General features: G+C 45.2%; 2 protein-coding genes across 6 annotated transcripts; one reads left to right on the top strand and one right to left on the bottom strand.

Annotated features, from left to right (window-relative positions):
• Positions 1 to 1,903: 1,903 nt before the first annotated feature.
• On the bottom strand, positions 1,904 to 15,909 carry OSER1 (oxidative stress responsive serine rich 1). 2 transcript variants are annotated; one of them, XM_090064667.1, is made up of 5 exons: positions 15,776 to 15,901; positions 14,259 to 14,479; positions 10,100 to 10,215; positions 3,339 to 3,455; positions 1,904 to 2,676 (listed from the first exon to the last, which is right to left on the bottom strand). In XM_090064667.1, exons 3-5 carry the CDS (start codon positions 10,207 to 10,209, stop codon positions 2,025 to 2,027), a joined length of 879 nt encoding a protein of 292 aa, XP_089920793.1. In that variant the 5' UTR covers positions 10,210 to 10,215; positions 14,259 to 14,479; positions 15,776 to 15,901; the 3' UTR covers positions 1,904 to 2,024. The 2 variants fall into 2 exon arrangements, with proteins under 2 accessions (XP_089920793.1, XP_089920792.1); XM_090064666.1 differs by lacking the exon at positions 14,259 to 14,479 and having other exon boundaries at positions 15,776 to 15,909.
• LOC149856643 (oxidative stress-responsive serine-rich protein 1-like) lies at positions 15,849 to 25,949 on the top strand. 4 transcript variants are annotated; one of them, XM_090064663.1, is made up of 5 exons: positions 15,963 to 15,979; positions 16,511 to 16,584; positions 21,620 to 21,740; positions 23,182 to 23,292; positions 25,013 to 25,949. In XM_090064663.1, the coding sequence occupies exons 3-5, from the start codon at positions 21,664 to 21,666 to the stop codon at positions 25,704 to 25,706; spliced, it is 882 nt and encodes a 293-aa protein (XP_089920789.1). In that variant the 5' UTR covers positions 15,963 to 15,979; positions 16,511 to 16,584; positions 21,620 to 21,663; the 3' UTR covers positions 25,707 to 25,949. The 4 variants fall into 4 exon arrangements, with proteins under 4 accessions (XP_089920787.1, XP_089920791.1, XP_089920789.1 ...); XM_090064661.1 differs by lacking the exon at positions 16,511 to 16,584 and having other exon boundaries at positions 15,849 to 15,979; XM_090064664.1 differs by lacking the exons at positions 15,963 to 15,979; positions 16,511 to 16,584 and adding an exon at positions 16,624 to 16,651.
• The last annotated feature ends 1,590 nt before the right edge of the window (positions 25,950 to 27,539 follow it).

Below are 27,539 nucleotides of genomic sequence, written 5' to 3'. Positions count from 1 at the left end.
AATAAAATTAGATTCCACATCTTATAGTCTAGCTCTTTTCCAGCAACAGATAGCCACTCATACAAGGAAAAGGAGTCACTGCAAATTTAAATACATCTAGCAGACCCTTAGTTACCTAAGTGTAGGAAAATTCAAGAGACAGGGGACTCCAGACACATACTGACCAAAGAAGCCAGTTGCCTCTTTGGGGCTCCTGACAGAAGAAATGCAAGTTTAGTTTGACATCACTGATTTTGCCTTAACTGAGAGATCACTTCACTCTCCTAACAGTTTTCCAATAAATAGCCACTATTTTGTCATCCAGCTACAGATCTAGGACAGGCTGATATCATAATAACTAGAGGTGCAAAACTAAGTAGGGAAATATTTTCCACAAATTCTCATCTCATCTCTCCACTAGGCATGGGAGAACTGTAAGTACATAGATAGTCACGAGCCAGTAAGGACACTAGCAAGTGATATCACAGAACTCACTTCCTGCCTGCAAATCATTATTAGAAATAGCTGATACCATATTCCCTAGCTAAACATGCCATTCAGCTTCAGAACTGTAGCTATGCTTTCTCCCTTCTGCAAGAAAGATGTAGAGGAGACCACAGACTCCAACGCTACCCCTGGGGCAAGGCACTACTCATAGGTCACATTTATGAGACATTTAATGCCCACTGAACTAATTCTACTGAGCAGTGTGGCTGGCAAGAAGTGTGCTAATGCACAGATTAGCCCAATGGGCATTAAGCATCACACAAAAGCATTCATTTGCACTAATGTGCAGTAGCACCAGTTACAGCACATTTAGAACTTGTTATTACAGGTACTAAAAATGTGCCATAATTACAGCACATTAACGAACACGTAGATGCACCTATAGTTTAGTAAAAGGGAGGAAAAGACTACAGACAATGGAAAGGCTCGAGCTGTCCCCTGCACTGCAACTCACTCACATGCAAGTGGAAGCCTGAACATGTTACATCTCAACTCATACTAAGAACTCAACAGTAGGAAGCAGGAAAAATAGAGGTGTTTAAAGTGTAACAGGCTGAACGGGTACACTCCAAAGCATATTAGAGAACTTGGAAAATGCAGTCTGGCTTTTAGCTACTTCTTTTAAAGTAGTATTTTGCACAAGAGAATCAACTCATGTCATCCATTGTTTTTCGGTTTGTTTGTTTTTTTGGTTATTAACATAATGAGGAAACACCATTCAAGATAGTGCCATCTATTTCTCCTGCTGTAGGCAAATATGCACAATCTACTGGAAATCACATTCCTTAATAGCCAGCTCTAGAGTTTCCTTTACATTCTTTATGCTTTGGATTTGGTAGCCTGGTCCATTAGTATCACTTCCAATGTTACACACCAGTACTTGATAATATACTAGCCTGGAAGATGAGGAACTGCAGGGAGAGAGGAGGAGAACAGAAAGAAACAAAGCCTTTCTTCAGGCAAACATAAAAAATGTTGCCCCCCCCCTCCAGAAACACAAATGCAGGTATCCACAGTGGCTAGAGCAAGAGGTAGAAAGAGGATGAGGAAGAGTGGGATAGAAGCCCTACATTTAAAAAGCTCTTATAATCTGGTGAGACAGGATGGACCAGCCTACTGGCAAGACCCTACTCTTGAATCCACCACAGACTGAGTTGCAACCCAGTGTAAAAAAATGACTTCACATGAGAAACTGCATCAGACTCCTCAAAAGGACAAGCTTGATCACATAGGGTTCTCTGCAGTAAATTCCAACTGCTTTTTTCTTCTTTAAAGTATTATCTTTAATTACCACACAGCTTCCCAAATTCACCATATCTTAAGCAAATATGAGAGGACATTCTCTAACCAAACTCACTGGGGTCTGAATTGTATCATTTTGAAATTAAGTTGTCTCATGTCAATAACACAAGTTAGCTGAGATGCTAAGAAGTGTTTTTATTGCAAGCACAGCGAGCAGAGAGTGAGTTGCTTATGTGGAGAGTGACCAACGGTCGATTTCAACCAAAACCCTCTTCAGTATTAAATGCCGACTGCAGTCAGGTGTACATCATCTCTGCCATGTGAGACATTTTCTTTGGAATATACAAGTAATATTCCAAGTATCCTGAAAGATCTTCAATAGTCACATCATCCACATAGGCCCTGGCTTGCTCAGAGCAAGATCGTGGAGAGCTTGAAGGAGTTCGGGATGCCAAAGGCTGAGAGTGGTCCTCAGTGACTGTTCTTCTCTCAGGTGGCACTGGGAGAGCGTTCTGCAAGCCAGAGAATTTGTACACTTCCATCTCTTGCCACCGCCTACACTGGCAGATCTTGTCCATGCACGCACATGGCTTGCTCATGTTTTCCTTGGACACAGACTGAAAGTCAGAAAGATGTGTGGTCTTTAAACTTGTTTTGACTGTTAGAGAAATGGCAGCAGGAGAATTATTCAATTTGTTTTCTGGCACTTGCTCTGTAACAAAAGCCAAAGACTCGGTACCAACTCCTTTGGGGCCAGCATCATTGACATGAGTACTGGATTGTTCCTTTACTTTGTCCGGAGGGTCAGCTGGGCTCTTGCATACTAACTGGCTGCATGTGGAAGGTGGTTTGGTACTGCAGTGAATAAACTTAGGAGGAAGAATTGGAGACTTGGAACGCCTGCGGCGCTGGGTTCTCACTGCTCCTCTTGAAGGTTTCCTCATAGACCTAACAGTAGAAAATACACAAGGGAGTTTTATTCAGTTGCCAGTTGCAAGTACTCTTCCACTTCTGTGAATTAGGACAGGCTGCTAAATGAATGAATGAATAGGATTTTTTTAAGAGGGAATGTAGGAGGTAAAAAGGTACTTAAGAAAAGTTGTCTTTCATGCTAGCACAAGAGCAGCACAGAAATAATAGCAAATCAAGAATGGAAGAAGGATAAACTAATACTCTAGCTATCATTTGAAAATGTAAAGCATGAAATACACACAAAACATTAGGGAAACAGAGGCAAGAGACTCAGAGACAGAACACCGATATAGACAGGATGCTGAGTGATTATGTAATGGCACTCATGGTTTAAAGTGACACATGCCACAGTAGCAGCTTACTGGATACATGTGTATACTTCATTTCAACCCAGGTGTGGCTGAAGAGCTTCACACATAACATAGAAATGTTTCACTTGAACTTTGTAGCTTTAGAAACAATATCAGTGACAAGGGCTGGGCAAGGAAATCCAGTAATTTAAAAAGAGAAATGGAAAAATGCAAAACATTTTGCAAACAAATGTGCCGAGGATCCTAAATCAGCAACAGAATCAGGTACTAGATTTCAGCCCGGTGTGTTCACATTTCCAAGTTTTATCAACCACAGGTTGCTCTTACCCATGCCAAGTTTCTTTAGAGGCACATGTGGTCTTGGGTTTGCTTTCATCAGTAGTTGTTCTAACCAATGCTCTGGTACTTGTCCCTTCACCCTTCACAGAAAGGGCTGTAATAGAGCTGAAAGAGAATGTATAATAGTCCCATGAATTACATTCTTTTTTCTCATTTTTTGAATTATGTCAAGATAGACTGGAGAAGTTTTGAATCTCCTTTCCCAAAACTTGCTCATTTTATGTAGACAGTACTGCCTGAAGCAAACTGCTTGCAGAGGATCTCTTAGAAGTCATTCTTTCAACCCTCCTTGACCACTGAACCATTAAAACGGGGAAAATACAAGTGTTCTAAGTCTTAATAGGTTAAAATTCTGTGATGAACATACATAACTTAAATAATCAAATACCTGTACCATTGTTCTGCAGTAACAGAAATGTACTGTAGTAACATTTTCCCCTCTCATGCATCTTTTCACTACTCAAGCCACATAATGTTCAAAAGAGATGTGCGAAGTGAGCCCTGTTCGATTTGGATTTGGCCCGAATCAGGGACAGTGATTTGATTTGTTGATTCGGATCGCTGTCCCTTGTTTGATTCAGCTGAATCTGAAGATTCGATGCCAATTCGGAGAATCAGAGATCTGGACATAGACACAGCTTGAAAGGTTTTTTCTACATACCTCAAGGTACCAGTGTGGCTTGTGAATGCTGTGATGCTGGGGCGCATGCCGAGCATGCTGGGGATCCCCCCATGCTTCTGTGGGACACTCCATGCACCCCAGCATTGCAGCACTGATGAGTTGCTTGGTACCTAGAGGTATGTAAAAAACCCATTTAAAGTTGTGTCTGTCCAAATCACTGAATCTTTCCGAATCAATTCAGAGATATTAAAGCAGGGGCAGACAATTCTTTTGGGTGGAGGGCCGCTTACTCAGTTTGGAAGCCATCGAGGGCCACATGACAGGCAGCTAGGGGCTGATAAATATTAATTTTCTATATTTTTTAGGGGCCCCGCAAACCGGATAGAATGGCCTGACAGGCTGCATCTGGCCTGCAGGCCGCATTTTGCCTACCCCTGGATTAAAGGGTCCTCTGGTTTGATTCAGAGATTTGGCCACCATGGGGGGGAGGGGGGGCTATGGGAAGATTTTATATGCAGGTTTCTTTGAAGTGTGATTAAATACTAAACATCATTCTCTCACTTACTGAATATTGATTTAAAAAAGTAACTGAAGTGGCTGCTGTTTGGCATCTAGCTTTTAGCCACAACTATTATAATTTTCCCAGAGAAACAGACTCTGAAGAAAATGCCCCTTTTTAAGATGGACAGATTAAAAAAAACAGTCCTTCCTTTACATAAACAAAACCTATTTGTAGCTAAGGAATATTTAACTAGAAATACAGTACTAGTATCTGTGTCCAGGGAGAGAACCAACTACAAGAAACTCTTTGCAGCATTACAAACATGGCCAAAGGAGCTACCAAGTTATAGCATTTCATTATATTACAATCTCAGGGCCCTGGAAGATTTACTTAGCTCTCAGACCCACATTTTCAAAGCTGAACACACTTAACAATTACTACTATTGTGTACATAGTTATTCAGCAGATATGTGCAAATTAGACTTGCAAATTTGAAAGTTTAGGCCCATGTCTGCAATCTCCTGGGAAGTCCCTTTGTTCTGAAAAAGTCAGGTTGGGAAAGTGCATGCACACTTTCAGCAGCTAAAGAAACTATTTGTACACCCTTTCATAAAAGACACAGCAGAGAACACCAAGGGGAGCGTGATGTGCGGCCTATTAGTGGTATAACATGAAGAAAATCAGTCATTCCTTAGTTAAAGGCAGCAAAGAGCTGGGGCTGAGTTGCAGTTTAAAGACAAGGAGATAAAATGTCACAGTAGAGCAGAAGGCTAGAGGACAGACCTTGGGCAGTCAGTGGGGTATCAACAGAGGTGCACCAATACATCGGTCCAACATTGGATCAGCACCACTATAAAGAAAATAGGCTGTATTGGAAATTGGCCCAATGTGGCTGATAATGTGGCTGACACATACACGGCCTGTGCATGCATGCAGCTGCAGTGCAGCACATAGGTGGTGAGAAGCACATCCTAGCTAAATGCAGCTGGTAAGTCTGTTATGGTAGAAGGGGAAGGGGTGTTGTGGGGGAGAACCGGATCAAGGCCCCCACAATGATTAAGGGAGTGGGGCTGGGGCAGCAGCTGCCCAACTGGTGTGAGGCAGGTGTGGGATGGAGCCACGGCTTGTCTGGGGAGTGCGGGGGGGGGAGAGGGGGGAGGAATGCCCCCTGGACCTGTGTGGGGCAGGCTGCAGCTGTGAGCTGGGGCTGGGACTGTGCTGGGTTCTTCATGGTGGGGGCTGGGCCAAGTTGTGCTCAGGGTAGACGGTGCTGGCGCTAGGAGTAGGGGCTGGAGAGGAGGGCTACAGCAAATTTTGAGATGCCTGCAGCCACCTCCCTGTAGCCCCTACCCAGTGCCACCATCACCCACCCCAAGCCCATTCCAGCCCCTCCTCCCTGCCCCCAGCAGCAGCCTGCCCAGCACAGATCCAGGGCACACATGCACACCCCACCCCTGTGCAGAAGTGGGAGCTACCCCACCCTCCCCATGCCCCCGGACATGGCTCCATCCCATGCCCAGCCCCGGCTGGGCAATGCCTGCCCTAGCCCCACTCCTTCCCTCACCATGGGGGCCTTGATCTGCTTCCTCCCCACGCCCCTTCTTTCTCCACTCCCCTTCCACCACAACAGACTTACTAGTTGCATGCAGCTCTCCATTCTATACCGGAAATTGGATTGGTATCGGCCGATATGCCTCCTTAAAAACTGGCTATTGGTATTGGCCCCAAAAGTCTATATTGGTGCACCCCTAGGCATCAGTAAAGCTTAACCAGAAGGAAAAAAAGCTCAGCCAATAGGATCCATGCTCACTCTGTTTTCAGGAGATTACATAACATCAGGCTAAAATATTCAGCTCACTTGACAAACAAGACAGCTCTGAGCCACTGTCATGACATGAGACTAATAGGAATTTATGATACAATAACCTCATTTCCCTTAGTCACAAGTATGATTCATTCCTTTCACTCCAGTGTTCATCACAGCTCTGTTCCCCACAGTTTTTCAGTATCCAATCTACAGATCATCTTTGCACTTTGGTTTCATTAGATGGGACTTTTGTGGAAAGTCCAAATACTATTCAGTCATGTTTTTACTAGGACTGAGTCACAGCTATTCCAAGCTTACCAAAGCAGTCTTATCCTTTGCTGTTTTAGGCTTCTCCTAACACACACAAAATAAAAATGCTAGACACATTTTACCACACTCCAACACTGGAAGACTCTTTGCGCACATTAGTTTGAAAGGGCACTGTTACTAACAAAAATTTACTCTTAAGTACTTTAAAATGAAGACAAAGCCCATATTTCTAGGCAGAAAATAAAATGAGCATAGAGAACAGAAATGAGTCAGAGACGGGAATACACAGCATCAGTGTTACAGTCAGGATGACAATTCAGATTGGAAGTATTTTACCTGAAAATCACTATGTTCTAAGAATCTTTACTTTCAGGTCTCATTAATTATTTGCCAGGCACTTGAAGTTATAGGCTCTGAAACATTTCATCATACTGAAGAGAGCTGTAACAACTTCCAATTTTTAATATATTAATTTGTTAGAGCAAATGCAGATATTGTTGAAATAAAACTGCTCAACATGTGCAGTATGTTCATTTGCTCACTGTGTTTCCATGTGTTAAGGCAGGATACTACAAATCCATCCAAAACCTCCATTTTCAGACAGCTGTATTAGTCCAGAGGGTACTTCTATGCTGAGTCTTGATACATTGGTTTCAGCTACCCAATGAATCATTTCGCACTATATTGTTTATGCTGGGGGAGGCGATTTTCTGTAAAGTGAAATTCAGTCCATACCCCCTTGTCCTAGGTGAGAGTCAGTGGTTATTTAAGAGGCCAATATATTAGAACTAAGGAAATTCCTGATCTAACAATCATCAACAAAGACCGCTCAATTGAAGGTTGAGTGTGAGAAAAACCATCCTTGCTCTGAAGAACCATCATATCAGAAAAAGTAAAGCATTCTAAAGAGAGGGTCCTGGGCAGAGGAAGTAGGATGTCAGATTTTTAATGATCCCAGTAAACTGTATTGATACAGGACTGAAAGGCTCTGGGAGGCTTCCTGACACACCTAACCAGCCTGAAAACAACTGAAGCCTTGTCTACTTCTTTATTTCAATCACCAGTGCAAACACACAGCATGCACAAATGCTCTGCAGCATTATTTACACAAGGGCAGATCAGCCTGTTTTCAACAAGTGTAGTTTGTGTTAACGTAAGTTACGCTACATTGGTGTAAGCCAGGGGTCAGTGACCCCCGGCACACGTGCCGAGCATGGCACGCAAGGCCATTTTCCTCCGCATGCGTTGGGGCCGGGGAGGCAGCAACTATTTGCAGCCTTCCAGCTGCAGTGAACCCCAGCTCTGGGTAGCTCGGGGTGGACAAAATATGGCCCACGGGCCAGATAGGCCATCTATCTGGCCTGTGGGGCCCCTAAAAAAAACTTAGAAAATGAATACTTATCTGTCTTTGGTTCCTGTCAAAAATGACAGGAACCAGGGGCAGAAGGCCCCAGCAGGGGCTTCTGGCCTGGGACCATGTAGCTTCTTAGCTGCACTGGGCACCAGCGCCAGAACCTCAGGTAAAGTGTGGTGGGGGGAAGGACTGCGGGCAGGGAAGGAACCTGGGGAAAAGTGGCCCTCCCCTGCCCCAAGGCTGGTACTCCCTGCTGCAGCTGTTTGCAGCCTGCATGGGGCTGTCCCGAGCAAGCACAGGCAGCCTCATGCAGGCTGTGAGCAGCTGCAGTGCAGGGCACCGGGCACTGGGTGGGGAAGGGACGGCTTTTCCTATGTTCAGCACCAGCTTGTAACCCACCCCACAGCCAACCTGAGCCCTGCACTGGCTCCAGGCTCACCCACTGGAACTGTGCCACAGTGACAGAAGCTGCAGCCCCCCTGCTTGCCACACCGCGCAGTGTTTGCTGCTGCTGCCTGCTTGGAGCTCGCGCACTGGGCAGCCCAAAAGTGGTGGTGGCAATTACTGCCTGGCACAGCATGTGGGGGGGGCCACAGCTGCTGCAGAGCAGCCCTGACAGGCAAGCCCGGAGCCAGCGCAGGGCCCAGGCTGGCAGCGAGGGCAGCTTACAAGCTGGTGCTGAGCATGTGAAAAGCAGCCTTTCCCCCACCCCATGCCTGGTGCCCTACGCTGCAGCTGCTTGCAGCCCACATGGGACTACCTGTGCCTGTTCAGGACAGTCCTGCATGGACTGCGAGCAGCTGCAGCAGGGAGTGCCAGCCATGGGGCAGGGAAGGATCGAATTTTCCCCCGCGCTCAGCACCAGCTCGTTCCCTGCCACGGAGCAGGGGGGTGGGCTGCACGCGGCCCCCGCCTGTACCACGGCATTGGGGGGGTACTGGGAGTGAGCGGGTGCACAGGGCTCCCCGCTGCCTTGCCACACTTCCCTTGGAGGCAGGGGCAGCAGCGAGAGGAACAAATCTGCACTGCTGCCTACGCTGCTCCCATGTGCCCTGCTGCACTGGGTTCCAACACTGCTTTGCAGAAGCAGCAAGGGCAGCAGAGCAGGGAGCACTGCCGGTATGTGGTGCCTCCCCGGAGCCAGGGCTGGGAGGCAGCTGGGGCCAGGGCTGGGGCCAGGCTGGAGAGGCAGCAGATGTTTACAACTGGCCCAGGTTCTGGGTAGCTGCTGACAGGTACAGAGCCTGGGCTGGGAGGCAGCAGGGCTGGGGGGCAGAAGGCATAAGCAGGGCATCCTGCCATGTACCCCCTGCCCTCATTTGGTTTTTCTGGCAAGCCAGCACTCCAGCACCTTCCAAGGTAGGCATTGTGGGGGTTTTCAGCACTCCGGCCAAAAAATGTTGCCTACCCCTGGTGTAAGCTATCTGCAACAGGGGCTCACACTGGAAAGCTGGACAGCTGTAACAGAGGGTGAAATCTAGAGCTGACCAGGCCTGAGTAAAGTCTGGATACAAAGGTCAATCAAGTAGCAGAGGGGTGTCCCATTAAAACCAAAGGAGAAGGTAACTCCTTTCGCTCTAGTAGAGCATTAGGTAGTGCAGTAAATACCATTTTATGCATCTTATAGGTAACAAGGAGTCCTCCTATGCACAACACCTTCCATTTCAACGTGTTCTGTTCAAAACAAAGGTTTGCAAATACTGCCCCAGAGAGCAGAGTACCATGGTCGTGTTCCCACGTCACTGTAACAAGAGCCCCAGTACTGACATGAAAAATAAATCACTCATTTCTAGGAATGAGACAGGAATCCATCATCATGAGTGGCTGCACAACTGGCACTGCCAGTATAGACTAATTACAGTGCTAGTAGTCCAGTGATGTGGACATGCCTTCTGGCAAATGGAGGCAAACCAGTCACTTCACATGAGAAACCAAATGCTAGAGCTCTTGATCACTGGTAGCCCATCTGGTATTGCATTAAAAACAGATACAAAGTATACCATTAATTCTCTAAACCATGAAAACCTGCTTAAAAACAACCCTCTCCCCAATTTTAGATTGTCAAACTAGACTTAAGGCTTGTACTACAAAATCATTCAGCATCTACCTCAGCTCACCCAGAACTTATTTATAGAGTAGCTCTCCAGCAGTCCTCCGGCTGTACAGCCCCATTAGCACTCTGCTGTATACTCACCTTGCTGTGTCAACTCTTAGCTTTTTAAAAGCTGTCTGCAGACTTTCCTCTTCTCCATCCTTGGCTTCTGTTTTCATCATCAGGATGCCTGATTGTTGACAAGTTACCATATAATGCTGAAAGCAGAGAAATCACATAAGAAAAAACACAAAAACCAGAGGCAACCAGTACTCTGAAAAAAAAGGTTGAAATGATTGTCCAGAAACAACATAACTCACTAGAAGTAAACCCAGTTATAAAACTGCACGTAGAAAGCACAAATCACTGTAATAAAAGCAGCTGTGAGCAAATTCAGGAAAAATTATGAAATACTTAAAAATGGAAGGGTCATCGCTTCCTCTAGTACACCAGATCTCTACTGGGGACTCTCCTGGCATAACTAGGGCACCTTTTTGCAGGCCACTGGTAAACCATGGCTTAAGAACTATTCTAGTGTCGCTTTTGCTGCTTTTTCCTGTCAAGGTAATAATGTAGTGATAATAGCAAACCAGGTTAGAGCATTAGTAAGTTTTATAAGATGTTCAGTCCAAATTTTTCCCCTCAGTTTTCAACTGAACATTGTTACACCACAGTATTTCAGAGTAACTATCCGTTATTAGCATTTAACCCCCAAAACTAGTTATCCCATGCCCCTTCTGCAATTACCTGTCCAGTTGGATATAAATAAATGTTAAGAACAAGCCTGTGTGTTTAGTTTGAATTCAATACATGAAAAACAACAAACAAAAAACCTCCAAAAAACTTGTTTTAAATTAATTTTGAAATTGCAACAACTTCACTAGTGCTTAAATGTTCTAATACATAGCAATTATTTAAATATGTTACAATGATGATGAGTCTTCCTCACATTTTAATGAGATACGGTTATTAATTTTTAATTATATGCAGATTCAGAGTGGGGACACCAACTCTATCTTCATCACTAGCAGTTACAAGGGCTGAATTATTTTCTGTCTTTGTAGTGAAACAATTGCTGTTGTTTACATTCTACCAAACAGAAGAACTTTTCAGTGTGTTGTTGCTTTTGTTGTTTCAGTCCAGCTGACCAATGTATTTTCTTAGTTGTACCATATTTTCTTAGTTGAGTTAATTCATTCAAGGTTGGGAAAATGATAGAGGTGCAACTAATACATTGGTCTGATATTGGATTTGTACAGATATAAAGAAAACTGGCTGCATCAAATATTGGCCTAATTTGGTCGATAAGTGCCCACGTTGCGTGCAGCCGCAGCACAGTACTCAAGCAGCAAAGAGCAGAGCCGGCAGTGTGGAGAACTGCCTCCAACTGGTCAGTTTGGTGTGGTGGAAGGAGATGGGGGAGGGAAGGGGCATGGGAGGGGGCAGATCCATGTCCCCCACGGTGAGGGAGGGGGCAGGGGCAGGCACTGCCTAGGTGGGGCAGCGGGTCCAGAGCCACAGCTCGTGGGGGGCAGGGGAGGAGAGAAGAGAAGGTAGCTTCCACTGCTGTTTGCACCCCAGGAGGACATGGTGGGGCATCTGCCCCCTGGATCTTCATGAGGTGGGGCAGGTGGGCTGCAGCCAGGCTCTTCTCAGCGGGGACTAGGCTTGGAGCAGGCACCAGTGACCCTGGGAGGATGCTGCACCCCAAACTTCACCATCACTCTGCTCTCAGTGCCACTGTTGCCAGCCACCTGGCACAGCCCCAGATGGAGAAGGGGCATTGAGCCAGGGCTGCAGCTGGCAGTGGCTACAGTGGGAAAATATGGGGTGGATCCAGCATCCTCCCACTACCACTGGCACCCGCTCCAAACTGAGCCCCCGCCGAGAAGAGCCCTGTGCAGCCCCAGCCCGCCCTGCCCCACACAGATCCGGGCAACCCCTCCCCCATGACCTCCCAGGGTCCAAGCAGCAGCAGGAGCTGCCTCCCCTTCCCCACAAACCGCGGCTCTGCTCCCCACCCTGCCCCTCACCATGGGGGGCATTGATTGCCCCCCCCCCATGCCCCTTTCCCTCCCCCCTCCCCTTCCACCACACCAGACTTACCAGCTGGAGGCAGGTGCATCAGAAATGCGATTGGTATCGGCCGATATGCCTCCTTAAATATCGGGCATCGGTATCGACCCCAAAAATCTCTATTGGTGCACCCCTAGAAAATTATTAAGAACTACAAAAGCAAAAGAGCTTCTCACTCCCTGTTCTCTTCCATCTGTGAATAAAAATCACATGGGAGAGTATAACAGTAGGGAAAATTCAGAGGATATGAAGCCACTGTCATGGGTATCTTGATTGGCATTTTAGAAATCCTGCTAAGCAGCTACCTTCACCTCTAGAAGCCTAAGTATCTTTAACAATCTGGGGAACGGTAACCTGAAGCTAACTGGGTGCATCTACATGTGCTATTAATGCTATATAAAGGTTTAATGCACAGTAAAATACTACATAATAAGACTTCCCTGAGGGCAAATCTGCTGTCAACAGGAGCAGCCTGGTACAAACCTGCTTAGTCTGCAGCAGCCAGGGGGAGCTCCAGGCTCCCCTAGGATGCTAACCCAGGGCTGACAAAGAGCATGGGGTCACACCCCATGCACATGGGGCCAGGAAAGCTGTCAGCTGCAGCTGTCTTGTTGCCCCATACACTCAGGAAGGATCCTGATGTGCAGGGGCCCAGGAGACTGTTACTGTTGCAGAGCTCTCCAGCCCCCTACACATGACTACAAGCCCAGTGCCCAGCAGGGCTTTTCCATGCAGCTGGGGGCTGGCCAGGAACTGTCCCTTACGGGGCAGCTCCCAGATAGCTCCAGGCTGCACAGGGATTTTCCCACACAGCCCAGACCTGGCTGGGAGCTGCCCGCAGCCGCAGGACAGTTCCTGGCCAGCCGCAGGCTGTTTGGGGAAACACCCGCACAGCCTAAAGCTGGGGTGGGTGCAGGGGGTGTGCAGAGAGCTGCCCTAGTGCTGGGGCTGACCAGGAGCAAATTTGCAGTAGCTAACTGTGCAGCAGACTAATTTACTCCATAGTAAATGGAGTGCATGTGTAGATGGTGACTCTTTAGTAGATTAGTCTGTTGTGCAGTAAAGCACCTCATATAGACATACCCTCTGTCTATGACATACCCTTACTCACTAATTTACCCTTTATTTGCCTAGTACATCAATTCACTTTAAATAAAAATAGGTTAACAAGATTTCCCCCTTATATATGCAACTTTTTATTTAATACAAATTTTAAAACTGTTTCTATAATTTTAATTAAATTCCAATTTCCATCCAAATGCCTCTTGACATACTAAACAAAAAAAAAGTTTAGCAATTGAGGGATGCATCACTCACTATTTTCTAATACAATAATATACAAAACCTGGGAGCCTACCTAAATATTTTTCAAGCTATTTAAGCATTTAAATAAACATATATGGAAACAATATATCCTTCTTCTTGGCAAAAAAAGAAACCAAATTTTGTTTAGTTTAAAAACATTTGGTTTGATGACTGCCAAGAAAATGAAACCCTTCTTCAGAAACTAAGTAGCACAAATGCATAACTAGATTACAATAAACTATTCAGCGTTTTTTGTTTGCTGACTTAAGTCATAATTAAAATGTACTTTGGTTGTCACTAGCCCTACTTGGACATTAACCTTCACAGCCTCCCAGTCTTTTTAATCATGTTTACTGCCCCTTTAACTTCTGCCAATTCATCAGTATTACTTGTAAGTGGCTGCAAAAACTGAATCCACAATAGTTCTACTAATTTAAACAAACTTTAATATTTAATATTTAGTGTTTAAACTGAAGTTTTCTTGGCTGACAAAAAGTACTCATATGCAAGGGTGATTACATTTATAGTCTTTTAAATCTAAGACCTCCATATATTCATATGCTTACACGCAGCTGTCCTAACACCCAAGTCCCTACTATGGTGCTGCTTTTTGGCTAGGATGAATTAAACTCTGCATGATTACAAAGTCACTAGGAGGATAGATACTGAACACCTATTATCCTGAAGGCTCAGTAATAAGAAGTATTAACTCCAATTCAACAGTATCCATTAATTTAATTGCAAATATGTTAATTGAAGTAATTCCAAGTCATTTATATCCTTGAAAAGGCAGCAGGTTTCAGTAAGAGAGACTTCTAACAAACGAGGAGACATTTACAAAATCAAAAATGAAAACAAAAAACAAGATATATTCTGCTACCTAATAGTCACTTTCTACATGGCCTCCCACATCTGTCAGCTGATGATTCTGCTACTTGCTCTAGGATGACTTCACATTCAAGCAGCCAGATGGGTGTCATGATGACACACAGGGAAGGGTGTGCGTGTCATAATGTATTTGATGCATGTTTTATGTTACTGAGTCAGGCAGCAAGTAAACGTAACAGAAACTGATAGAAGACTGGTCACTGCAGTATTCATCTGAGTAGACAAGCAGGAAAAAAAGGAAACAGCCTGGTTTACAATATTCTCTTACTCGGATGCTGGTAAGCCTTGGATTTATTGTTCATGCAAATTTAGTACATGGTGGCACCACCTCACCAAAATTATTCTTTTTTGACACAAACAGAAAGTGTTAATGATACTGTGCACTTCCTTGGACCTGAAGCTCTGTCCATGAGTATCATGGAAGCCTTGACCTCAACAAGGAAATAGATGATTTTTTTTGAAAATATCTTAAACAACACAGCTCCCACATGTAGGGCCACGCTGTGTAGTTCCAGATCTCTCAGGGGAAAGCTTTTAATCTCAATTCCAAGGGGGATGGCTTTTAATGCCGTGACACTTTCAGATCAAGTGGACCATTTACACAGGATCCAGTCACACTGACGCTATTCACTGGCACAGGTAGGACTACGCAGAGGGACATTACCCAGTGAATTCATTCATGTGCATTTTACAACGAATTCACCTTATCAAAGTCCTTCCAGGACCAAACTAGTACAGAAAGGAAACAAGTTATTATTTGCTGATCTCACACAAGACAAGAACTAGGGGTCAAAAGTAAAACGAGCAGAAGGTCAGTTTAAAACTAACACAAGGAAATTCTCTCTCACCAGTGGGTCAGTAATGTGGTGAACTTGCTGCCACCACAGGCTGAACAGTTTCAAAAAGGGGCCGAAGACTTTTGGAGGAAAGGGGCAGCAGTAGCCACCGAGCAGAGGAGCAAGAGGCAAAGCCTCTGAGCGCAACCCTCCTCAACCAGCAGTTCCCAAACTCTGACAGACTACGCACCGCCAATTTAAAATGATGCGACCTTACATTTTTGTCATATGAAGTCATTATAATAAAATTTTTAAAAATTTGTTAAAACGCACCACAGATTGGGAACCACTATCCTACACACCTTACACACCGGAGGCTGCAAGGGGGAGAGGATCAGTAGGGCAGACCCAGGCGGCTCTCGCAGCCCCGCGACGCAAGGGACTGGGCGAGACCCAGTCAGCGACAATTCCCACCGAGCAGGGAAGGACCCTGGGACACCCCCCACTAACTGGTGAAGCCGCGGGCCTTCGTCCCCGCCGCCCGGTCTCGCGGGCCCCCTGCTGCGGTTCGCAGGGGCCGGGGCCTGTCGCCACACCACCGCCGCCCGGGCCCAGAAGCCGCCGCCACTGAGAAGCAGCCGGAAGGAGAGGAGGCGAGGCGAGGCCGGGCCCGGCCCCAGCGCGGGCGCTTCCCCCCGGGCCCAGCTCAGCACCACCCCAACACCACACTCACCACGCTCGGCCTGGCCCCGCGGCCGCCGCCGCCGCCGTTGTGAGGAAGCCCCGCCCTCGCGGGCAGGAAGCGACGGCAGCCGGGTCGGCCCGCTCCGTAGCTCGCAGGCGCAGCCCCGGGCACAACAGGACGTTCCGTTCCCCGCGCGCTGCGCGTCACTTCCTGTTATTTGGAGTCCTCGGATGGTGAGGCCGAGAGTGGGTGGTGAGTGACGCAGCGGGGCCGGGCCGGGCCTCCCGCCGGGAGAAGGGGGTGGGGGTCGGGGTCGGGGCACAGGGGCGGTTGCAGAAAGTCACTGAGGAGTCAGAGACTCGGGGCCCCGGCGGGAGGGTCCGGAGTTCGCCTGGTCCGTCCGCCGGCGCGGAGCAGCCCTGGCCCCGCTGCCTGCTCCGAGAAAGCCTCGGAGGACGGAGACCCCGCTCCCGTCCTGCCCGGGTAGCCTCGCCACCCTTCTGCCGAGAGAGTCTTTCTTAATATCCAACCTGAATTTCCCTGGCTGCAGCTTGAGTCCGTTGCTTCTTGTTCTGTCGCGGGCCACCACGGAGCACAGTCCAGCTCCATGCACTTTGCAACACTGTGAAGGCTGCTATTCAGTCCCTCCTCACTCTTCTCTTCTGTAGACTAAATAAGCCCGGTTCCCTGGGCCTCTCCTCACAAGCCACGTCCCCCAGGCCTCTAACCATTTTCATTGCACTCTGCTGGACTCTCCCCAGTTTATCCATGTCGTTTCTGTAGTGGGAGGCCCAAAATTGGACACAGGACTCCAGATGTGGCTTCACCAGTGCTGAATCACATCCCTTGATCTGCTGGTAACGCTCCTGTCAATGCAGCCCAGGATGCTGTTAGCTGCTTTTGCAACAAGGGTGCTGTTGGCTGGTATCCATCTTACTGTCCACTGTCACCCCCAGGTCCTTTTCTGCAGAGCTGCTGCTTGGCTAGTCAGCCCCCAGTGTTTTATCATTGACCCTCACCAGACAAAAACAAGAGGTCACAACATGAACCTAGTCAGTCATCGGTTTAAAATTACCACCAGGAAGTTCTTCATTCAGCACGTCATGAACACGTGGGACTCATTGCCACCAGATGTGGTATAAGCTGACAGTTTAGCCAGCGTAAATAAGGGATCACACATGTTCTTGGAGGAAAGGGGCATCGGTAGCTATTGAGCAGGGAGCGCAGGGTAGAGGCTCCAAGTGACAACTTCTGAGACCTCAAATGCTGGAAGCTGCAAGTGAGAGAGGAACAGTGGGAAAGACCCTGGCCAGACCCAGCAATGTCTCCCTTTCAGCACATGCTCTGTGCCACTGTGACACGCAGGCCTTTTCATGTGCCATTCCTGAACATGGGCCAGTGCCTACCAAGTAGAGCCCCTCTACTAAGGGCAGCCACTAAGGGCACACAAGTGACTGTTTGACACAGGCCATTTGATGTGCTATTCACTAGCTATTAGCCCCCCTTAATAAGGAGGGAGCACTAAGAGCACATCAGTGACTGTGACACAAGAGACTGGGCAAGACGGACCTATGGTCTGACCCAGTCAATGGCAATTTTATGTTCTTAAATGCTGTCCTGCAGTAATGGGTCCTCAGGCACTATTGGGAACCATTTAGGCATGCAGGTGGTTCTTGTGTTGTAGATCCTGTCCTTAGTGCCATTAATAACAAACTTTCTATGCATCTCTTGCTTCTTGCAAACAGATTTGTTAAGACTGAACATAGTACCATCAGGGACCTCTGAACCAAAATAATAATTCTTTCCAAGTTGTATATAGGATTAAATAGCAAGTGGGGCTGGAAGAGACTTCCATAGGGCACATCTAGTCCAGTCCCTTGCTTGAGGACCTAAGTCACCCCATTCAAATCCATCATCAAAACTCTTTGTAAAACTACCATCTGCCCTGACACAGCATAAGACATCATGCCCAAACTTGCCACAGGGAAAGCAGGGGGACTGCGGCATCCGACATCCTGCTGCTGTAAGTGGATGTTGATGTGCGCTTAAGAAATCCCAGGTGGTGGGTCCCAGTCTGACCTTGTGGTAGCAAGCAGAGGGAAGCAACCTCCCCCTCCCCCAAGTCTGTACCATTCTAACCATGGGATAAAATTCCTTCCTGGCCTTAAATATGGTGTTGATCTCACCCTGAGTAGTGGGGCAAGACCTTTTATCCAGGAATCTCCACCTTTAAATCCCAGCAGGATCATTGGCACACCCCAGTCAAAGTCCCTGGCCTTGGCTGCAGCCAACACCCAGTGCCCCTGAGAGACACTTAAAAAGACACTATTGCATGTAGCAGAAAGGGCAGCAAGGGTGGAGAGGTGGGATTATTTAGCATATGTACACAAAAGTTAAAAGCTAAAGCTTTTTCTTCTGTTTGGGAGCACTTTGTTTGCAGGCTTTAATAGGGTGCCCTATCAAATTAGTACACTATAGTTCTGGAGTGGATAGAAGCGTATTTAAACTTGCCATTGGATAAAAATAGGGTAGTGTTCTCTTCCCTTTTTAAATACAGCATTATTTTATGGAGATAAGTGTTCCCTTAATTTGGCCAATCACTTTCATTGTTTAAAAATAACCTGTGTTGGAAACAACAACACGCAGCATGGCTGGCTTGTTTCTGTTTGGGTTTGTCCAGTTCAGAAACTGCCTTTTTTCTTGTTCCTGGTGCTGGTTGAAACTGAATTGTTCTCGAGACAACTGAAGGGTCTGGTAGTGGGTAGATAGTGGGTAGATTTTCATATCCAGGACACTGTTTATTGTTTAGCAGTGACTGACCACATGCCCAGAAGGATATTTGTTTGCTTGTATGTACTTTATTGACTGTGGTCTTATGGTCTTGTCTGGGTGAATCCTGTCTAAAGAAGGATAAGTTGCAGAAGCAGTGCAACTCCCTTAACTATTTCATCATCTGCAGTGCCTGTGCACTGACCCTGGGGGCACCTTGTTCTGCTTCTCAAGCTGCTCCCCCACTACGTGCATCATTCCCAAAATGAGACAATTCAACCATAATAGAACAGCTTTGAGCTCTAAATCAGGGTTGTCAAATCTATGTCCTTGGGTCCAAATCCAGCCTGTGGGACTGTTCAGTCTGCAGAATTCGGGGTCCCTGGATCCTAGTAGACATGCCATCAGTGGCATCTCCCCTGGACCTGTACTGCCATCCAAATGCAGCTCGGCATTACTGCATGTCCCTAGACCTGCACTGCTGCCTGCATGTAACCCCACTGTAGTTGCTACTGGTCCTGCAGATCCAGCCCAGGAGGCTCCCCTGCAGTCTGAACCTGGTCCAGGGTGAGTTGACACCCTGCTAAATCATTCCACTTAGGTGGAGTGCAACCCTGCACTTGAAATTTGCCTTGCTTAGTGTGATTTTAGCATACTTCTCAGCAAAGGGTGTACATGCTGTTTTTTAGGTTTTGTTTCTTGTGTTGTATGTCAGGCCAGAATAGGGAAAGAACAGATAAAAGATTTTTTAGATAAATGCATAATATATTCAAGCTTGATGGGGCTTGCTGATATTCCTCCTTGAGTATTAAACTAGCTCAGTGGTTCTCAACCTTGTTAGACTCAAAGAACCCCTTATTAGACTTGAGAAACTCCTCCATAACTTTTAGATATTGAACACAGCACCCTATTTAAAAAATGAATGCATTTATTACAGTGCTTGCCTCTTTGCAGAAGGGTCAGGCAGTGGGGGCAGGAGAGCAGTCAGGCAGGGAAAGTCTGAGCCTGCTCCTGTCTGCTTATCACCTCACTTATTTCCTTACATTCCCTGTGACACCCAGTTGAAAATCACTGAACTAGCTTAAGCAATCTCTGAACCATCAGCAGTTATCTTTGAGAGGAGGATAGGGAGTTCCCTGAAAAGTGGACCAGGACAGACCTATTACCTGTCTGTAAAAAGAGGGGAAAAGGAGGAGCTGGGGAGTTACAGACCAGTCAGTCTGACTTTAATATCCGGAAAGATTCTGGAACAAATTACTTATTGATCAGTTTGCAGACATCTAGAGGATAAGATAATGAAAACAGCCAACACTGATTTTTTTTCAAGAACAAATTATCAAGCCAATCTAATGTTCTTTGACAAGAGAACTGGCTTGGTAAGAGAAAAGAGATATCTTGATTTTTAGTAAGGCTTTTGATGTTCTTCCACATGATCTTTTAAGCGCTAGAGAAATACAGTTTAGATGAAATTGTGAAAGGTAGGTCACAGCTGAATATCTACTCAAGTAATTATCAGTGGTTCATTGTCAAATCAGAAGGATATTTGAAGTAGGGTCCTGTAGAAGCCTATTGTGGGCACGTTAAATTTTTTTGTTAATTACTTGGATGATAGAGTACAATGTAAACTTATAAAATATGGATAATATTAAGTGCCTGAGGGTTGAATGCACTTGGAAGAAAGGATTGGAATTCAAAATTGGAAGCTTGATCTGAAATCTATAAGTCAAAGTTCAGTAAAAAGAATTTCAAAGTATTGCACATAGACAAGAGAAATCAAATGTGCAAATATAAAATAAGGAATGACTTCTGAGGTAGTACTGAAAAAACAGATGGGGGAGCATAGAGGACCACAAACAGAATGAGTCGACAATATGATTATATTGTAAAGAAGGTAAATATTCTGGGATATTAACAGGAATGTTTTATGTGAAGCCTGGAAGGGATTTATTTCATATGGCTTCAAGCTGGGGAGGCCTTCCCTGGAGTACAGAAGTTAAAATGACCATACAGCAAAGTAGCAAAGGGCAAAGAAAGCACTTCAAAGACACCCTGAAGGCAAACATGAAGAGGTGTAACTGACAACAACACTTGGGACACCCTTCTCAGGACAGCAAAAATGGAGGAAGGCTCTTTGGGAAGGACTTCAACACTTCAAAACAGCTCATCAACAGGCAGAAGAGGAAAATAACAGGCAAAAAGAACATCAGAACATCCAATGCAGCAACGCAGTGCCCATCCCTCCTGGAAATACCTGTCCTCACTGCGACAAGACATGTGGATCTACAGAATTAGGCTGTGGAGCCACCTGCAGACTCTGTTAAGATCCTTGGAAGACAATCTTACTTGTTCATGAGTGATCACCCATCATTGTGGCTTTAAAAAGGAGAGCCAGAAGGGACAGCAGTGATAAGAGCTTTAGAAAACATGAATTCTGAGAAAAGAATTGGGTTTGTGTGTTCTAGAAAAAAGTGACTTATAAATAAGATAGCAATCAGTTGTTTTTTATGTATGTTATGGGTAGAAAAAGAAACCAGTTTAATTTTCAGAAAACAAAGGTTTAAGGTTAGGTATTAGGAAAACCTCTCTAAACGTAAGGAAAAATAAGGGAATAGTTTACTTAGAGAGGTTATGGGATCTTTTTAATTAGTTTAACCAAATCAGTCAGGGATGGCCTAGGTATACCCATCCTGCTTCAGAACAGGGTGGTAGAATAAGATCACATCTTGATGCCTCTTCCAGTCCTACATTTCTATGGTTAGTTTCTCTTTGCCTTATTGATACAACTTTTTTAATTCCACAGCATATGTTGTTGCAACAGGAATTTGCTTGATTAGGCTTATCTACTGCACTGTTAAGTACCTACATGAAAATCGAAATGCCAAAGTTACTGTTTTATAAACTGATACTTTTTGCCAAAATCTTATGCTATATGTTTAGTGAATTGTAAATTGTTAAATTGTAAATTCTGAGTTTGCAGTTTATGCAGAATAAGTGCTAATGCAGTTGTTTTAACCTGAAGGATGAGATATTGATCCCATATAGTATCTTTCAGTTGTGTGGAGTTCTTTTCAGAAACAAGTCTTCTGTTCTTGCTATTAAATCACAAATTTGTCTGTTTTTCAGTATACGGTATATGGCCCAGTCAATGATACTCTGACAGCCCATCAATGGACTTGGAAGCAAAAGATGAAGAGGAAGAGAGTCTTCAGACAGCTTTCAAAAAGCTAAGGGTGGATGCAGCAGGGTAAGTAAACAGGCAAAAAAATCATAAATTTCACAAATGTTTAACAAAAAATTGTGTGTGTGTTTGTTTTGCGTGGGTCAGTACTTTATACGTATTACCTAAGTCCTACAGCCTTGTTGTATCCACTGTGGCAGGCAAGTAAAGAGCATAAAAAGTTTGCTTCAGACAACCAACTTCCCTTCTGGAGCACAACAGCTACTTCGTGTCCAGTACAATGCCACACAGTCAGCTAGTATAGAGAGTGAAGAACACTGTATCTTGAAACTGCAGAGAGAATACAGAAAAGTCAGGAGATGATAATTATTTGTCCACATTAGTGGACTCACTCTTAGAAGAACTTTGAGCTTTGAAAACCTGTAATAACCTCCCATGGACAGGAACTCTAGCAGTCCACCATTGGATACCATGATGCTAGGCAATGGTTCACAACTGAGTTTGAAGGAAGGGTACTAATTACCATTACAAGTAGCATTCCTGGGCCCCCCTGTATATCCTTTTCAGTCTTCCAACCAAGTACTAACCCTGCTTAGCTTCTCATCTCTCAGGAGCTTACTGAAAAAGTTTGCAGGCTTCCCTTGAAACAGTTATTTGATGGGTTTTTAACAGAATAGGATGTGTCAGTACTACATAGTATTTATTCTTTAACCAAGTGTGTGAGACAGTAGAACTGTGCAGTCTAGTGTAGTTATGTTGTGTTTCACATGATTCAACATAAGAGAAGGCCTCCAGGAATATATGCAGACAGGGGAAGTGCCTAGCATTGATGGTGACTGTATATAACCCAGTCAGGACTGTTCTAGACCCAGGACTTTAAAAAGTTAGGGTTGAGCTTTTAAGTTACTAAAAATTTTCTGCATTGAGTTGTTTTCTATTAAATAAACTGCGGGAAAGCCAGCTGCTCTTTAGGTGGGAAAACTTAGGAAATGCCCTTACTGTATGTACCTGTTGCAGCTCTTCTAACAACACTATTGCTGAAAGAGCACACAAAGGTAAAACTCTTGCTGTCTTTCCTGATGATTCTTTCCACTCTTCCGGCGTATTCTCCTCTTCTCCCTCATGTAGTCAGGAGGATTGAAAAGGCAGATCAATCCAGGAATGGTATGCTATGTAATCCCCAAAAACTTCAGGGAGTCCTCCTCCAAGGATTTGTCTACACCAGATATGTAACTGGGAGAACTGAAAACACACAAATAGCTGCTTCACTTCTATGGCCACATCATCCTGCCTGCCAGCTAGCTCTTTGGCCTGATGCTAAAAACCTGTCCTTGTGTTTTCAATGAAACCAGGAGTCTGTTTAATAACATGTAACAGTAGAAATTGGAACTTGAATTTACATTCTGGTAGCACATCCTTTTGACAGGGATAAGGTGTGACCACAGTCTGCAGACAGTTTGAGAGCATACATTATAGCCCTTTCTTAATACAGCATTTTTCCTTTCAGATCTGTTGCCTCTCTCTCTCCGGGTGAGGGGACAATTCTGAGAGCACCGATAAGAGCAGCTATGGATGGAGCCAGACCACAGTCTGTCTGTTCAAAGGAGACGTGGCATGGGTAAAACAAATTAACAGGACTGTACATGTATTCCCCTCTTCATCTGAGATCCTGAAGATTTGCACAAAGTCATTTCAAAAGGGTTATTATTAATTAAACATTTTTATAATTGCACTTACTTTTCTCATTTTTTGTTTATAAAAAACTCTTAAGTATTTCAATTTGATTGTTGTCTAAGAGCTTTTCAACAAATAGTTGAAGCAAATACTATTTGCTGTTTCTCCCTTAGAGGCATACCTGTAACATAGTGTCACAGTAATTCGGTTAGTTATCCATGATTTCTTTGAGAGCGCTCTCCTTTTGGTCTTGTACTAATTTTTCCCCTAAGGCTTGCCATTCCTTGAACCTGAGAGAGCCCGTTTCCTTCAGATTCCTCCACAGTCCCTGGCTCTCAACCTATCCTTTCACAACAGCTGCTAATAAGTAACTGCCTTTCTTTGTAAGAATCAGAACATACTTTCACTGATTGTGTTTCTGTTTTGCTGTTTCTAGCTTTGGCAAAACAAGTTGTCTATTTTTAGAGCCAGGAACTCTAAAGGTAACAGTTGGGCCCATGGGTCTTTCAAATGTACTCAGATGTTCCGTTATAGTGCTTCAATCTTCCTAATCTTCCCAGACTGTTTCTGAGTTGATGGCTTATGGCATATAATAAGCATTCTGCTACCCCAGCGTAAGTTGCACGGTCCTTCAATAACTAGGGTACATATCAGTATTTTTAGATTCTTACATAACAGCCATATTCAAATACTCTGACTAGGGACCTACCAAATTTGTGGCAGAAGTGGGGTGCACGGCAGCTTCTTTAATCTTGCAGGTTCCCCCATACACCCCAGTGCTACTGATTGGTGAAGGGGCACCACTGCTCCCCACTTCCCACTTGCTCACTCTTGATCGGTGGGGAGGCGAAAACTGCGGTTTTAAATATGGCACCATTTTTGCCTCTGACTGGCTGAGGGGTCATGCTGGCTCTGCTGCTTGCTGCTGACCAGCAGGGAGGCAAAAATATTTTAAAATATGGTTTTTGCTTCCCCGCCAATGAGACCGAGCAGGGAATGGTAAATGGCAAGCTGCCAGGCCCCTCCACCAATTGCGGGGGGTATGCGGGGAACCTGTAAGATTCAAGGAGCCACTGTATACCTGACTTCTGCCACAAATTTGGTAGGTTCCCAACTATGATACATCAGTGCGATTCCTATTACATCATAAATGCTAGCAGTTCTCAGCAGTAGGATACATCTTTCTGCCTGAGTCCATTGCTGCTGTCTTTAGTAGCAAGTATAGTATTTATGCAGCTTAGTGTGGTGTTTAGTTACACAAATGTCTTAACAGCAGTAAATTGTACCTCCTCTGGGTCAACAACACTTCTACAACATTCCACTAAACTTTAGCTGCTTCCATGTAACTCCTCTTGCTTGTAGCATAAACTGGGGTGGAAGTAACCAGTCCCCACCCACTTTCAACGTTATATTTAAAAGTACAGTCACTGTTGTCTTTTGTAACTGATATGGAGCATTGTCAGGGTCTTTGAATGGCAGTTTTCTTTTGTGATTGTTTTCTGCAGCTGATGTTCTAAACCCAGAAGAGTGTTCAGATTCTGTTGATAATTATCATTTAGGTTTGATACTTGATACCGCCATGCTCTGAGGCCATTTTAGAAAGCATTCAGACTATGGAAGAGGTTTCTGAGTAACCTGTTTGTTGGTGTATTGTTCACTGACAGGTGCATAAGGAAGCCTTCAAGAGGGTCAGCAAGAACTCCTCGTCGCAGGCGTTCCAAGTCTCCTGTCCTACATCCTCCAAAGTTTACATACTGTAGTATGAAAGCCAGCAGCCAGTTGAAACACAAAAACCAGCCGGAGGCTTCAAAGAGTAATACCAGTGCAGACATTTATGCTACAGAAGAACCATGCACAGGTGAAAGAAATGATTCCCACTTCACTGCCAGTAGTCACCGAAGAGCCAAAAGTGAAATTTTGGTGACTTCCACAACTAAACATCCTTCACAGAATTTGAGAGAGAGTTGTGCTGCTATTTCCTCATCCTTTGAAACCAGCCTGGATTCTAGTCAACCTTCAGATTTCCAAGCATTATCCAAGCTCAGCAATGGCAAGCAGTGCCCTTGCGTGGACAAGAAGTGCCAGTGCAAAAAGTGGCAAGCCATGGAAGTTTATTCTTTCTCTGGCTTGCGAAGCGTCCTATCAGAATGTGAAAAGGCAGTACTTGGAGTGCATTCTCAGTCCTTGCAGAAAAGATCACCCGCTACTGTGGCTTCGACAGGTTCTCCTCGGTCTTGTTCTGAGCAAGCTCGAGCCTTCGTGGATGACGTGACTATTGAAGATCTTTCAGGCTACATGGAATATTACTTGTATATTCCCAAGAAAATGTCCCATATGGCAGAAATGATGTATACTTGACTGAAGAGCAGAGAATCATTGTGCTGGAAATCTGGTGGCAATGGATGGGTGAAGTGCTCTGTCAGCGCCACGGCTATTTTCATTGCTGTGTTTGATCAAACCTTTCTTTGCACCATACAGTGTAGTTTTTTAATAAAATGGAAAACAAAATAGCTCCTGAACTTAGTTTAAAAGTGTGCACTAAAATGGCTGAAAACCTTAAAGAAAGCATTGTAGATCAAATAAAGTTCTTTTGTTCTTTGGTGTTTGCTGTGGACATTTGAGCTGCCTGTAGTGGTCTCACTGGATACTTTTAGAAGAATAGTCTTTTGTTTGATTCTGGGAATTTCTGGTGTTCAGGAAATGCCCTAAACTGCAACTTTCCCAGGAAAATCCTGCAGATTGAGTGCTGTGCCTTAAATGCTCTGCTGTGTGGTGGGGGATGGAATAATTACAAAATCCCTGTAAGATTTTTATGCTTCATTGCTGAATACATATTCAGCCTTAATCCCAGTCTGTGGTTTTAGCTGAGAATTTTTGTTGTGTTTTTTAAATTATACAAAATGCCATATAGTTTGGATTCCTACGGATTTAAAGGGATGATCATCTTTTCTCTTGGAGCTCTCCGGTAGGAGTCACATGCTACTTTTACCTCCTCCTGGCATAGTACAAACCATTTTCCCTTGGCTTCACATTCCCTTGTATTCTCACCCTAGTTTCTGCCTTTATGTCCTCTGGCATTTCCCCATACCCACCACATCCATTTTCTTTAACAAGCAACAACCTTTCCAGGAAAAAAAAATCCAGGATGGGATCTGGATGCTGTACATCTATGAGCTATGAAGCTGATGGGTTTGAGGCAGTTTCAGGGCTTATACAATTCCAGGTGTGCATGGTGCTGGTATAGGATCAAATTCTCAAATTAAGGATAAAAATCCCATTTCAGGGACTCCTTGGAGTCACTAGAGCATTCTGGACATGTTCCTGTCCCAGAAATCCAAGGTGGTTGGTTGCTTTCATTTTTTTCTCTCCCTTTTTCCTCTGCTCATATTTCCTTGTGTACCCCTCTGCACACAGACACAGACCTTAGCTTTTCCCCATGCTTCCCTGTTCTAATTATTCATGTCCTTCATCCTGAGTAAATCTGATGCAATGGCCAGGGGTTAAAATAGTTGCAGAGGAATAGCATGGAACTGCCACTAGTAGATGCTTCAGAAGAGGCCACTGACACTCAAGTGAGGTGTTTCAGAGGTCAAGAATCCTTCCTCTAGAGCTGGGCTGGCCACACTGGCACAGCCTCTGCGAGTGGTGCACAGCAGATTGGGGAGGGGACAGGCAGTACAGTATCAGTGCAGGGAGCAGAATGCAGAGCACAGGTTGGTTAGACACAGCAGGGCAGGGAGTAAAAGGCAGCATCAGATAAGGAAGGAGTACATCATGGGGAGAAGAAAGAGCAGCAGATCAGGCAGGGGAAGGAGATCAAATTAGCACTTTGGAGGGTGCAGAGCTAGTCTGTGGCAAGCCTGGCAAAAAAATTGGCCCCCAGAGCTCTGGAGCATTGCCATCGCACATTTTGTTTTCTAGAATGCACCCACATTCTAGCATAGTTAGTGCTGATTGTCTCTAAAATACAAAACCAAAATGCTTCCTTTCCAGCAGGAACGGTGAGGGCGCAACTATCCCTTTCCTGTGGAAATGAGACCTGTGAGCTGAGAGGGACTCCCAAGGTCACGCTGAGGCAGTTCCTGTTAAGCAGTACAGCATTGCTCCTACCTACTGTTTGCAATTGGGCAGTGACTGGTGTCCAATAGTCAAGCTATGGAGTAGAGCTACAGGCTGGTAAGCTACAAAGCT

This window comes from Crocodylus siamensis, chromosome 10, assembly GCF_052110815.1.
Source record: "Crocodylus siamensis isolate JL-2025a chromosome 10, ASM5211081v1, whole genome shotgun sequence".
In the NCBI taxonomy this organism is placed as follows: domain Eukaryota; kingdom Metazoa; phylum Chordata; order Crocodylia; family Crocodylidae; genus Crocodylus; species Crocodylus siamensis.
The sequence above is the reverse complement of the archived record's forward strand: the minus strand, read 5'-3'. Positions and strand labels throughout refer to the sequence as shown.

What these genes read in the sequence shown, in the direction of transcription:
- LOC149856643 (XM_090064661.1), top strand. Translation starts at nt 21,664, where the DNA reads ATGGACTTGGAAGCAAAAGATGAAGAGGAAGAGAGTCTTCAGACAGCT. An exon ending in CTAAGGGTGGATGCAGCAGG is followed by an intron (nt 21,741 to 23,181) that starts GTAAGTAAACAG and finishes TTTTCCTTTCAG; the next exon opens with ATCTGTTGCCTCTCTCTCTC. An exon ending in TCAAAGGAGACGTGGCATGG is followed by an intron (nt 23,293 to 25,012) that starts GTAAAACAAATT and finishes GTTCACTGACAG; the next exon opens with GTGCATAAGGAAGCCTTCAA.
- OSER1 (XM_090064666.1), bottom strand. Translation starts at nt 10,209, where the DNA reads ATGGTAACTTGTCAACAATCAGGCATCCTGATGATGAAAACAGAAGCC. An exon ending in CTAAGAGTTGACACAGCAAG is followed by an intron (nt 3,456 to 10,099) that starts GTGAGTATACAG and finishes ATTCTCTTTCAG; the next exon opens with CTCTATTACAGCCCTTTCTG. An exon ending in TCTAAAGAAACTTGGCATGG is followed by an intron (nt 2,677 to 3,338) that starts GTAAGAGCAACC and finishes TTCTACTGTTAG; the next exon opens with GTCTATGAGGAAACCTTCAA.